General features: G+C 39.0%; 1 protein-coding gene across 1 annotated transcript in view; it reads right to left on the minus strand.

Moving 5' to 3' along the window:
- The window catches only part of LOC121385167 (hemicentin-1-like), a 28,740-nt gene extending 20,695 nt beyond the window's left edge, over positions 1-8,045 (minus strand). The window contains exon 1 of the mRNA XM_041515718.1: positions 7,440-8,045. Coding sequence (XP_041371652.1) covers positions 7,440-7,494 — 55 coding nt within the window. The 5' untranslated portion in view covers positions 7,495-8,045. The remainder of the gene's footprint in view (positions 1-7,439) is intronic.
- Between the last annotated feature and the right edge of the window lie 6,284 nt (positions 8,046-14,329).

The raw sequence follows: 14,329 nt of genomic DNA on the forward strand, positions 1-14,329 counted from the left end.
TTTAATATACAAATCATGACACCATAACTGGTCAAAGGCCGTGATATGTGCTGTCCTGTCTGTGGGAAAGTGCATGTAAAAGATTCCTTGCTGCTGATGGGGAAAATGTATCGGGTTTCCTCTGACGACTGTGTGCCAGAATTACCAAATGTTTGACACCCAATCGCTGATGATTAATTAATCAATGTGCTCTAGTGGTGTCGTTAAACAAAACAAACTTTAACTTTACAAATCATGACGTATTCCATACGGGGGCGGAGGGGTGGGTGGGTGTTGGAAACGAGAGTCTTTCAATGATCAGTCGTTGGACCCACCGCACCCCAGACGAGGGCTGTGTTACAGATACACCCCACCCCACCCCACCCTATCCCCACACACACCACTCTTCATCCAGCACGTGTCAATGTACGAAAGGATCGTTATCTACAACAATTTAGCTTTCAAAACTACCACTTATTACGAAACAAATACACAGAAAAAAACCCCCCAAAAGCACTGACTTCTTCGCATTGTTATGCAAGCTATGCCCATTATTCAGAAAACGTCGAGTCATAACCGTCTTGAGGGGGTATTCTGACAGATACACAAATGCTGATAGACGTTGCGTGTCCAACACATAATGAAAACCAGTCTTAACAAAAAAAAAATGGCTGTGGATTTGCAGAAAAAAGGGAATGTGTAACGACTTCCTGGCAGAATGTTTTTAATCAGTGACTTACATGTTTTACGTGTCTAACACGAAAAAGAGCAAAAACATGATGCTAGCGAGTGACTATTCTTAACTAATATCAGAGAACTTGTATACGTAGTTTCCCAGAGATAAATGAAAACACTATGACTTTTAATATATACCAGTCGTGGAGTGCTGGCTGGATTGGAAAAATCCTAATGCATAAAAAAACAGCGGCTACTAGGCGTCTTTCTTGTGGTGGTTAATATTTAGATAAGAAATCCGCTGCCGTAACATGGCAGCTATTGTTATTGTTATTGTATAGCACCTCAGCACATCTTTAAACCACGGCTATTTGATGTCTAAATAGATAATATTTCATCGGGGTTTTTTTTGTTGTAAAATATGATTTATATCTTATCTCGTGAAGTTTTCAATCATATCGCACGAGTCGTGCTTGTGTGACGAATGTGATATAATTGCAAACCTCACGAGATGAGATATAAATCATATTTGACAAAAAACATGAAATTTTCTATTTAATATATAACTTTTAGCAATTTACCTTTATTTTAAAATGCCAGCAGCAAAATAGTTCCGGCTTTCTTACAGTGAAGATAACACTTTCTACAATGAGTGACTGATAACACTTTTATATCACTGATATTTTATGATATTTCACTAAATGTTATATAATAATATATGTTTATTTCGACAAATGATCGATAGACGACAGAAAGAGAAGAAACCCCGTTGCCGTCACATAGGCTACTCTTGTTGACAAAACAGAAAAGGATATTATATATATCGGTGAAATTTCCCCAAGACAGGACAGTACATACCACAGCCTTTCATGGACCAGTCTTGGAGCACTGGTTGAGATGAGAAAGCCTGATCCTGTTCCCCATAACACCTAATTTTACTACTACTACTACTACTACTACTACTACTACTACTATTACTACTACCACTACTGCTACTGCTACTTCTACTACTGCTACTGCTACTGCTACTGCTACTGCTACTGCTACTGCTACTGCTACTACTGCTACTGCTACTACTACTACTGCTACTGCTACTGCTACTACTGCTACTACTACTACTAATAATAATAATACTAATACTGCTACTACTGCTACTGCTACTGCTACTGCTAATAATAATAATAATACTGCTACTGCTACTACTGCTACTACTACTACTGCTACTGCTACTGCTACTGCTACTGCTACTGCTACTACTGCTACTGCTACTACTACTACTGCTACTGCTACTGCTACTACTGCTACTACTACTACTACTACTAATAATAATAATAATAATACTGCTACTGCTACTACTGCTACTGCTACTGCTGCTACTACTACTAATAATAATACTAATACTGCTACTGCTACTACTGCTACTGCTACTGCTGCTACTGCTACCACCACTACCACTACCACTAATACTACTACTAATACTACTTCTACTACTACTAATACCACTACCACCACTACTACTACCATTACTACCTCTACTACCACTACCACTACCACCACTACCACTACCACTAATACTACTACTAATACTACTTCTACTACTACTAATACCACTACCACCACTACTACTACCATTACTACTACTACTACTACTACTACTACTACTACTACTACTACTACCACTACCACTACCACTACCACTACTACTACTACTACTACCAATAATCATTGTAAAAATTTACATTTTAACAAGACGATAACATCCGTAAAGCTCAAAATCAATCTTGTATTCCAGTAAAAAAAATGGTTTGAATTCAAAATATATGAATGAGTAATTTGTGAGTATCGATTGCGCGGCGCCATTTATTGCTCCGTCTTTTTTTTTTTTTTTTTTTTTTTTTTTTTTAGACCACTCTACTTCTATGTTGCACAAAGATGCTCAAATGACAGCTCTGGAAGAAATTTATCGCGAACTCTCGCCTCCAACTCTCGCGAAACCGCCGCAGACGTGAACTGGTCGATATTTTCAGACATTTAAAGTCAAGAAGAGTAATAATTTCTTGCAAAACTAGTCGGGCATTCTAGAAATCATAAAACATCTTCTAGAATGTCCTTTTTCCACTCGTTCTCAAATCAAATGATGATGGTAAACTATGATGTATTTTCGTGCTTACGGTGAATTAAGGTTAAATGATTCCCTCTGGAGATAGAGTGGATATAAATCTTCAATATATATTATTCCACAGAGTGCATCTTGGTCGCCGAACGAACATCACGGTGACATGGGTTAGTGCCACATGGGTTTCATTCGATTAACGGCTAGCTTTAAGTGATCTTTATAGATATATTATAACAGTATGTGCACATGCATACATGGGCGGATCCAGAAATTTAAAAAGAGGGATCGTAGAATTCTACAAAGGGCAAGTCAAAGTTTGCCGAAAGAAAATGCGATGGGATCTCAAAAGGAACAATATCTGTAAGGGGCGTTGGGGAATATCCACCCCCCCCCCCCCCCCCCCTCCGCTGGAATTTTAGAAAGAAAGTTAAAGTTTGTTTTTGTTTAACGACACCACTAGAGCACATTGATCATCGGCTATTGAATGTCAAACATTTGATAATTTTGACATACATTTTCATATTAGTAGCAAGGGATCTTTTATATGCACCACCCCACACACAGTATAACACATACCACGGTCTTTGGGGCGAGATGTAGCTTAGTGGTAAAGCGGTCGCTTGATGCGCGGTAGGTCTAGGATTGATCCCCGTCGGTGGACCCATTTGATTATTTCTCGTTCCAGCCAGTGCTCCACAACTGGTTTAACAAAAGCCGTGGTATGTATTATCCTGTCTGTGGGATGGTGCATATAAAAGATCCCTTGCTGCTAATCGAAAAGAGTAGCCCATGAAGTGGCGACAGCGAGTTTCCTCTTTCAATATCTGTGTGGTACTTAACCATATGTCGGACGCCATATAACCGTAAATAAAATGTGTTGAGTGCGTCGTTAAATAAACCATTTCCTTCCTTCCATATAACCGTAAATAAAATGTGTTGAGTGCGTCATTAAATAAAACATTTCCTTTCTTCCTTGGTACACTGGTTGGAACGAGAAATATCCCAATGGGCCCACAGACGGGGATCGATCCCAAACCGATCGTGCATCAGACAGACGCTTTACCATTGGGCAACGTCCCGCCCTCTTTTAAAAAAAAAAAAGTATTGAGATATGCGCTTTCAGGGCAAATTAGTGTTGTATATTGTGAATTATAATGTTTTAAACTCATTAAAAAGGGAACTTCAAACGGATAGGTGGTCATGGGACTCCTGTAACCCTCCTCTGGATCCGCCAATGGTATCTCATTATGAGATATCCACATAGCGTGACATTCAGTTGTGTTTGGAATGAGTTCATCGACCACTGCTCGTTTCAGTCGTCTGACCAATTAACCGAACACAAGCTTCTAAATTAACCCAACACTAGCTTCTAGGCCAGTAAAACCAAGCCCAACACAGTACAATATATCTCAAACAGGCAACATATTTACGTTCTCAACTCATAGGAATGTCCATCCTTCAAATACACAATCTCTGATGTATATATTTCTGTTTATTTATTATTGAATATTTTATGCCTATGATCCGCAAGGTTTAAAGCAAATAAACTATAGTATAGAATCCCAACTGGACACAGTCAATACAATTCATTCTCTTGTCCTTCATAAAATACAAATATTATTTCACTATTAAACATTATATGGGGGTTGTGTGTGTGTGTGTGTGTGGTGTGTGTGTGTCTGTGTGTATGTATGTGTGTTTGTTTTTTGTTGTTTGTTTTGTTTGTGTTTGTGTTTGTTTTTATTTGGTTTTGTTTTAAAATTAATATAAACACTATCCAATTGATTTCTATGGGGGTTTTGGTGGTGGTGGTGGTGGGGGGGGGGGTTGTGTGTGAGTGGTGTGTGCGTGTGTGTGTATGTGTGTGTTTGTGTGTTTTTTGTGTTTTTTTGTTTGTGTTTGTTTGTGTTTGTGTTTGTGTTTGTTTTGATTTTGTTTTTGTTTTAAAATTAATATAAACACTGTCCAATTGATTTCTTTCTTTTTAAATTTTCCAGCACATTTCACATATACCGTTTTTCACATTCTACTTGTGTCCCTAACTCCTTTCAAGACCTAGGTGTATTTCGTGCACATTTTACGTCTAAGCTATCATATCTTAAAGGGACATTCCCGACTTTGCTCCATTGTAAGATGTTTCCGACAAATAAAACATTTCTACGATTAAATTTACATATTAAATATATTTTCTTGTTTAGAATATCAGTATCTGTATATTAAATGTGTTTCTGGTCGTCTTAATATTTGTAAGAAGCCCAAACTGGATTTTGTCTTCAAATAATTTCGTACGTATGAAAAAATCTTTTTTAGGAAATAAAATGAAATTTAACCTTTTACAAATATTAGAACAATTAGAAACATGTTTAATATACAGCCACTAATATTTTATGCAGAAAAATATATTTGATATGTAATTACAGTCGTGAAAAAGTCTCTGTTAGTCGATAACATCTTAAAACTTGCAGAAAACTCAGGAATGTCCCTTTAACGCGGGCTAGTAACGGAATTAGTCATATCCCGTTTCATATGTATTCAAATAAATATAATTATTAGTTATTTAACCAGTGTCCGACAAATGTTCAAGAAGCTTGGTTAGTGCTCTATTGAAGTTGATAATTTCCACTAGCCCAAACCAAAACTTCACTAAGTCACTTAGTAAGTGGGACAAAGGGCTAGTGGATTTGTCAAACCCAGGTTTAATTTCAAATTGACGTGTAAAGTTTGTACCTCCAGGGCCGTACCCCCGAGAATCTCACTTTTTTCTTTCTTTTTTACTCCAGAAAATAGCATACACATCTCGGGGTTTAATTTGTATAGTGTTTCATTTGTTTATAAAAAGTAGTGCCCCCCCCCCCCCCCCCCACACTATTATTTCGATCAGGGTACGGCCCTGATCTCTAATAGCACGAATAAATGAATTATGATTTAATTACGTTACTAGTATGTTCTGTCTGTGATATCTTATGGAAAGGGGTAGCCTATGTAACAACAGTAGGTTTCTTCTACCACTTTTTTTCGACCACGTGCTGAAACAAGTTAGACACCAAAATGGGCATAGTTTTTTCTTACAATGTGCTGAGGTGTTGTTATTCTTTTCCTTTAAACCAAGGCGTTATTACACGTGTTCACGGAATGCGAGAACCAGTTTCGTCTAAGCGTTCGCTGATACTATCTGACATGTCAGACGAACGCTTTCACCTTTCTTATTTCAGAACTTACAAATGTCATTGCCTATCCGTTCACAAACTTCCCGTTGGTATATATATATATATCCAGTTGAGCAATCTACCATTAAATAATGTTTTAGTCGTTTATAACATTTAAACAGGCTTGTCAGTAATCTACAAATATAAAATGCTTTTTTAAAACTTACAAATACACATGTATGTATCCGTAATAATTATTTACTGAATTTGTAAATTTTCATAGTTTTGCTTTTTTAAACTATATATATATATTTCTGTAGGCTATTAGCTATATGCACATTTACAAAAGAATAAACAATAATAATTACAAATGATTATTGGTACTTAACCCATTTTATATATATATATATATATATAGCATTGAAATTTGACGATCTCTTTGAGAAATCAAAGATATTTTATGGTACATTGTACATATTTTGAGTACTAATTTATATCCTTGTTACAAAGCAAACTGCCATCAGTATTAATACAGGCATGACAAGTCAAGCCAAATTATATTAACCTGCTGTTATAGCCTAAGCACGCGTGTTGTAGGTTTAATATCTGGCGTACGGTTCAAGTCGAGCACAGTTTTACAAACAATCAATTTAATTGAAGTACTCCTAGATTTGTGTTTAAACTTTAGCTTCTGTATCAGCTTTTACGTCTACCGGCAGTTGCGAATCCCCGTGATCGACTGTCGTGGAAAATGTTGACTAATTATTCCTGATGATCACAATAATGTAAAATCTGCTGTGGTTTGGATTTGTTTTCATATGTACGTAATGAAAACAGATACTGAATTGTTCTTCTTTCCAAAATGGAGAGAGAGAGAGAGAGAGAGAGAGAGAGAGAGAGAGAGAGAGAGAGAGAGAGAGAGAGAGAGGAGAGAGAGAGAGAGAGAGAGAGAGAGAGAGAGAGAGAGAAGTAAATGCATGGAATTTAGTGATTTGTGTAAAGCCTGGCGCAGACGTACGTATTAACATAAATTCTATGCTGCAATATACTTATGATACATACAGATTCACACATTTCTGTATAATATTTATATTATAAAGTTTTGTTTTCCCATTTTGTCTACTCTGCCGTGCAAAAATGGAAAATATCTTATTAATCCGCCGGACCAGTTGCAACTATATTTTACTAGTCACCTATAAGTCTTCTAATCCATCAACCAATCCTATTCCACTACCCAAACTCTGGTCAATATAGCTACACTAATCCAATTCAAAACCCACCCATTTTCTATGTCCGATTCGGACTATACACAAATATAACAGCTGAACAAATATGAGACATTTTTACTGTATGTAGTACGTGCATGCATGATGCTATATATATATATATAAATATATATATCCGAACTACAGTTCCATTTAAAAATTACTACACCTACCAACAAAACTATAAACAAGTCGATTACAACATAAAACAAAATGAAGAATAAAAATAAAATCATGATAAATGGTGTTTTAACTTACCCGCCAAAACCTGGACAAAACAGACGACATAGCACGCCGCAGACAACCAGCCCATGTTTCTCGGTTCTGGGAAGCAGACGACACTGGAGCGATCGTACCAAACAGTTGGCCAGCGGGGCCACGAGAACGAATCTGCCCAGTTATCGATCAGTTTATCTACACGGACCTAGTGTTTCCTTGTTGGCCATGTAAACACATTACAGACGATCTTAACAAGACTCCACTCTACATAACCGAACTTCTAGCAGTATAGGCTGTATACTAGGCACAAAACCTGATCCGCAAAATACCGGTATTGGCACCCAGAATGGGAGTCGGGCAGTGTGTTTACGAAATTCTTTACAAGTCCTGGTCAGTATTCAGTCAGAGGAAATGGTAAAAACTATTAATAGATCTGGGCTCCGAACATCGTTTTGCAGACACAGAGAAAGGAATGCTCAGACATTATTATTAATAACCTTGGTAATCGCCAGTAGCTTTCCTATGCACCATTTTAACCACTGATCGGCGGAGAGTGGCAATGATTTGCATCAAGCCAAACAAGCGAGGGTCGCAGCCTGGTAAATGGAGATTAAACATAAAATCGAACTCGGAGCCAGACCAATAATGGCGGCCATGATATACCATGGCTACGTCTCGTACATGGAATACGGATCAATATCACATCTAACAATTATTGTGCCCAATCATTTGATATCATGGGAATGTATTCCCTTGCAGCGAATATGCAAATGAAATTATCAAATGCATCTAAATGGTATTCTGTAATGCCACACGAATGGGACGGGTTCGATTGCAGAATTCACTGCATAATAATTTCATGCACAGATAAATAAGACGAAAGTCTGCAAGCAACGGTCCCAGAGGGTAAGCTGTTCGCAAAAAAACGTGAACAGCGGGAACAAAAGAGAAAAGAATGATGAATGGTGGGAAATGATGGTTGGACGATTTCCTCCAATGGCACAGGCTTAACTAACGGAAGTACGATAAATTCAATGATATAAAAGAAAAAGAATGTTTGTTAAACGAGGCCTCAACATATTTTAATAGCACAGCTATTTAGTATCTAGCACATGAGAGAGAAAGAGAAAGAAAGAAAAGAAAGAGAGACTGAGTAAGGGATATATATATATATACATGTATACATGTATACATGTATATATACATATATATATACATATACATATATACATGTATATATATATACATGTAGAGAGAGAGAGAGAGAGAGAGAGAGAGAGAGAGAGAGAGAGCGTTCCTACCACATTGTCTACTATTATACAGGAAAAGCAGCAATATATATTTTATATGCGCTTTTCCAGGACAGTACATACCACGGCCTTAGATGTACTATCCCACTGATGCACTGGGTGGGATGGTGAGTCCATCGACGGGAGTCGATCATGCAAATCATTGTATAGTATAACCCCAGCACATTTTAACACACATCTTCATGATTGTTTGGGTGCGGGACACAGCCTGGTGGTAAATCGCTCGCCTGATACGCGGTAGGTCTGGGATCGATCCCTGTTGGTGGGCAATTTCTAATTTCAGCCAGTGCACCACGACTGGTGTATCAAAGGCCGTGGTATGTGCTATCATGTTTGTGAGATGGTGCATTTAAAAGATCCCTTGCTACTAATGGAACAATGTAGCGGGTTTCCTATCTAAGACTATATATCAAAATTACCAAATGTCTGACATCCAATAGACGATGATTAATAAATCAATGTGCTCTAGCGGTGTCGTTAAACAAAACAAACTGTTCATGATTGTTTGCTGTCTAACATATTATTTCGACACTTCGTCCAGAGAGTTAAAGATACAACAAATTTCAATCTGTTTCGACCCTTTCTGTCAGTTTCCCCCGACTCTGTCTTCTGAGCTGTCCACACTATCGCCTACCTGTCTCAACTTCCTCTGCGGGTGCAGTCTCTGTGTATTTTCCTGCACCCACCTGGCATCTTCGTCCTCTGCCGCTAATAAAGCTGGTCGGATCCACGGCACTAACTAACGACCGCCGGTAGTCGGAGTGCATAGTAGGTGGTTACAAGTGCCTCTTAACAAAGCCAGAAGTAACTACTGAACACTCCCCGAAGTGGTCAGACTAAGCCCACAGCTAAAAGCTGATGGGGAATGGCAGGTGTGTGGCACAGATAGCCACAAGAGACAAGCACCTGTCGGGGTTGGAGAGACATGGACTGGGATGCGGAGGTGGACAGCGAAAAAGGTTGAAAGATAGGAGGAGTTGCCAGATCGGGAAGAAATGATATGGAATTCAAAGGTGGCAGTGGGATAAACAAACAAACAAACAAACAAAAAACAAAAAACCTCACTGCCGCCACACAGGCTACTTTCTCAGGGTGTTGGCAGATCCCCGTTAAGAAAATTGAGCTACATCACAGGACCGTAGGAACGGTATCTAGAGGAGGGATCCGGTACAAGCTCCATGGGGAGGGGGGCATAGTATACGAGTAGTCCCCCCCCCCCCCCCCCCCCCCCCCCCCCCCCCAGTACTGGAGCAAAACCTCAAATTCGGGTACAAATGATACAGATATTCGGGAAACGTGCTTTTTATCATGTATTTTCATCATTCTACCCTCAAAATTAGTTGTCATCCATGTACAAAAATGCGTAGTGATTCGTTTGCAACCCTATATAGCTGTTTGGTAGTAAAGTTAATATGAATAAATGTTGTTATCCAGATTCGGGCATTTTCGTTCAATTCGAGCAAACGCCAGCCTGCCCCCCTACAAAAATGGGAGCCCGTGTGCCTATGGGGGGGGGGGGGGGGGTGAGTGGGCACAATCTCTAATTGTCAAGTGGGTTCCCACTGGCCTGAGCCCCGTTCCACGAAGCGATCTTAGCCTTAAGATCAACTTAAGTGCATAGGGTAGCTATGCGCCTAAGGTAATCTTAGGGCTAAGATCGCTTCGTGGAACGGGGCCCTGCATCATAATATGGCAAACTATCTTCTAATAAAAGATCATAAGAACGGCGCCAAACATGTCCCTATAACAACAAAATATTGATATTTTATGTGTGTCGTTAAACGGTGTCACTATGTGCTATTTAACATTTAAATAAATGAATCCTTCTATGCAAGCACTCTGTGGATAATTTCCGGTCTTTAAACAGCTACCGATGATGACAATTTTGTCTCATCGTGGTAGGTCGGTCGAAAATCTGGGCAAATATTGAAGCTATGTCTTTTGTTGTGTTCATATTAACTCTATATTGTTGACATTTCTCGAGAATGATCACTAGCCGAGTTTAAAGTGACATATCCTAGTTTCTGTACAGTACGACACATCTGTCACTACATAAGAGCTGTTTTTCATAATTGAAATCAGACATTACTTCGAAGTTAACTTAACTTTGAATGTCGCATTAAATAAGACGACGCCTACCACTGGTGAGATATCTCGTCATAAAATGTTGTTTTATCTGGTCAGTAATTTACTTTGAACCAGTGTCAATGTATCAGCTGTTATTGTGCTTGAAACGTGTGGGGTCCTACCAAAATTAAAATGACTTTTTCTCTTTTTTATCAAACACACTTCCCATTTGAAAAGAGCATCTTACCCCCAAACCCCACCCACCCATTTTTTTTTTTTTTACTTGACGGTTGTATTATTTATGTCTATGGTATATATGTTGATTAAAACGTTGGGTAGATGTTTTAACCACATGTTACTACTGCAGGGCTTCTGTATTATGGTAGCCCCACTCCCGTGGCTAGTGATATTCAGTGTTGGGCTAGTAAATAACTACTATTACCATGCCCGACGGCTAGTGAAAAAAAAAGTTGTCAAATGCTGCATTTAAGTTTATTTTGTAAATATGAATATCCTGGCCCCACTCCTACCTCCCCAATCTCAGTGTTTTTAAGCTCTATCTCCCTCTTTAGGTGACATATCTGATTATTACTATTAGTAAACTTGTATTTACTTTAAAGTAAAGTAGGGCTAGTGGATTTTTAATCATGGCTAGTAAATTTTAAAATTACTGTTCCCATGGCTAGTGGATTTTATACAAATTCTAGAAGCCCTGCTACTGTCGTCAATGGGATTTTATTTAGTGATATACACTCTAGATAAGGATGAATAAAAGTTAAAGTTTGTTTTATTTAACGACACCGCTAGAGCACATTGATTTATTAATCATCGGCTATTAGATGTCAAACATATGGTCATTTTGACACAGTCATAGAGATAAAACCCGCTACATTTTCCCAGTAGTAGCAAGGAATCTTTTATATGCACCATCCCGCAGACAGGATAACACATACTACGGCCTTTGATATACCAGTCGTGGTGCACTGGCTAGAGATGAAATGTTTAATGCGCTACGCATTGAATGTCGAGTTAAAATGCACACGGTGCCAACACTGGCTTAACCGGGGAGTGGGTGAGGCGGTAATGGTGTTATGCCCCCAATCATTTCTCTGTTTCCTCCACCACCTTTTAAATCTGCCTATCGCCCCATAACACGAATCGTAGACAATATAAAAGTTAAAGTTTGTTTTGTTGAACAACACCACTAGAACACATTGATTAATTAATCATTGGCTATTGGATGTCAAACATTTGGTCATTCTGACTCGTAGTCACCAGAAGAAATCGCTACATTTTTTTCATATACAGCAGGGATCTTTTATATACACTTTCCCCACAGATGGAAAAACACATACCACGGCCTTTATCCAGTTGTGTTGCACTGGTTGGAACGAGAAAAAACCGAATCAGCTGAATGGCTCCACCGAAGTGGTTCGATCCTGCGATGCAAGTACCTCAAGCGAGCACTCAACCGACTGAGCTATATCCCGACCCTAGACAATATAAAATCCGGCCAATACACCTCAAGGTTTAAGGCTTCCACATGCCGATGTTTGTGGAGGAAATTCCACGTGTAACAGTAGAACCCTTCCCCAATTTGTATGCGAGTAATGAGGTTGGGTTATATGGCAAAAGGGTTTTTCTCATAAATTTTTGGAAACGCAAATATTCCGCTTGAAGGATGCATGTCTCAGTACAGCTAGCATTGGTAATGATGGCTAAAAGTAGCTCAGTCTTTTGGGACTTTTTTTTGCTATTGATTTGTCAATGGGAGAAACGTAAATGATCACGGATCCATAAAACCACGACTATCCCGTATCTATGCATGTATATGGTTATTTCAACATAATTATGATCGAAAGAGAGAAAAAGAGGAAACCCGATGTTCCCACATAGGCTACTCCTACCAATGAAGCAGAGCTAGGAATCTTTTTTGTGCAATATACCATAGACATTGTGGCCTTTGATGTACAGTCGTAGAACACTGGTTTGTACAAGTAAAAACCCAAGTCCAAAGTTGGCGATCGAACCTGCCTCAGGCGAGTGCTCTACCGACTGAGGTAGATCCAGTCTCAACTTTATACAAAGTTAATGTTTATTGTGTTTAACGACACCACTACAGCACATTGATTTATTAATCACGGTTATTGCATGTCAAACATTGAATAATTCTGACATTTTTCTATTAGTAGCAAGGATCTTTTATATGCACACCCCACATACAGGATAGCACATACCACGGACTTGATATACCAGTCGTGGTGCACTGGCTGGAATGATAAATAGCCCAAACCTAGGGCTCACCGACGGGGATCGATCCTAGACCGATCGCACCTCAGGGGAATGCTTTACCACTGGGCTACGTTTCGCCGCCTACTTTATCAAAGGACCAGGGGTAAATTCACCCAGCCGTTTATTACTGTGAAGGGGTGAGAAGGTTGTCCAGTGATACAGCGCCTGCTTGATGCGTGCGGTTGGTTTGGGATCGATCCCCGTTGGTGGTCCCATTGGGTTATTTCTCGTTCCAGCCAGTGCACGACCGGTATATCAAAGGCCGTGGTATGTGTTATCCTGTCTGTGGGATGGTGCATATAAAAGACCCCTTGCTACTAATGGAAATATGTAGCGGGTTTCCTTTCTATGACTATGTCAAAATTACCAAATGTTTGACATCCAATAGCCGATGATTAATAAATCAATGTGCTCTAGTGGTGTCGTTAAAGAAAACAAACTTTTTAACTAACACTTATTTTTTTTTAACGCTACACATCAAACCGAATGACCACTTCCGGAACCAGTCAAACGTTTTGTGAAAAACGGTCGGCTGAGCCTGAACGTAAGCTAGAATGACATAAAAACGCGCTTTTGTTCGGGAAATATCCAAGCGAAGTGTTTCAAAATACTCTTCACAAAACTCATTGCAATTAATCTATCAGTTACAGAAATTTATAACCCAATTAAGTACCACCTGAACTGAATTGCCGCCAAACAGGCACCTGGAAGTAGTATCAGTTACAGAAATTTATAACCCAATTAAAACACCACCTGAACTGAATTGCAGGCAAACAGGCACCTAGAAGTAGCTATTCGTGCCGACGGGGTTCAAACCACATACTGTGAGTTTTTACATACTATTCTGACTGGGTATTCCCCCGAGAAGGTATGAATGAATTACTTCATGAGAAGCATATCAGCGTTATTCGAGCTCCATAGTTCATTACCATACACATTTACGGTTTATGTCTTCTTCTGTAGAATTCATTTAAGAATCGACAATTATTTTTTGGTTAAAGTATGAACCGAAAAAAACGATGTGCACACTGTACACCTCCGCGTAGAACATTATTGGCACGGCGGAAGCAAGTAGACATTAATATTCCGAGGGGAGGGCTGACTGAGATCGAGAGCGCAAAGCAAAGTTTCTAAGGTGTTCGGGGGTATGCTTCCCTGTAGAATTTTGAAAATTCGCAATTTCCTACATTCTACAAGTAAAATTAATCTCTGCCTTAAAATTTACTACCAATAATATTTTTGATTCAGAATTATCAAGCC

This window comes from Gigantopelta aegis, chromosome 2 (assembly GCF_016097555.1).
Source record: "Gigantopelta aegis isolate Gae_Host chromosome 2, Gae_host_genome, whole genome shotgun sequence".
Taxonomy (NCBI): domain Eukaryota; kingdom Metazoa; phylum Mollusca; class Gastropoda; order Neomphalida; family Peltospiridae; genus Gigantopelta; species Gigantopelta aegis.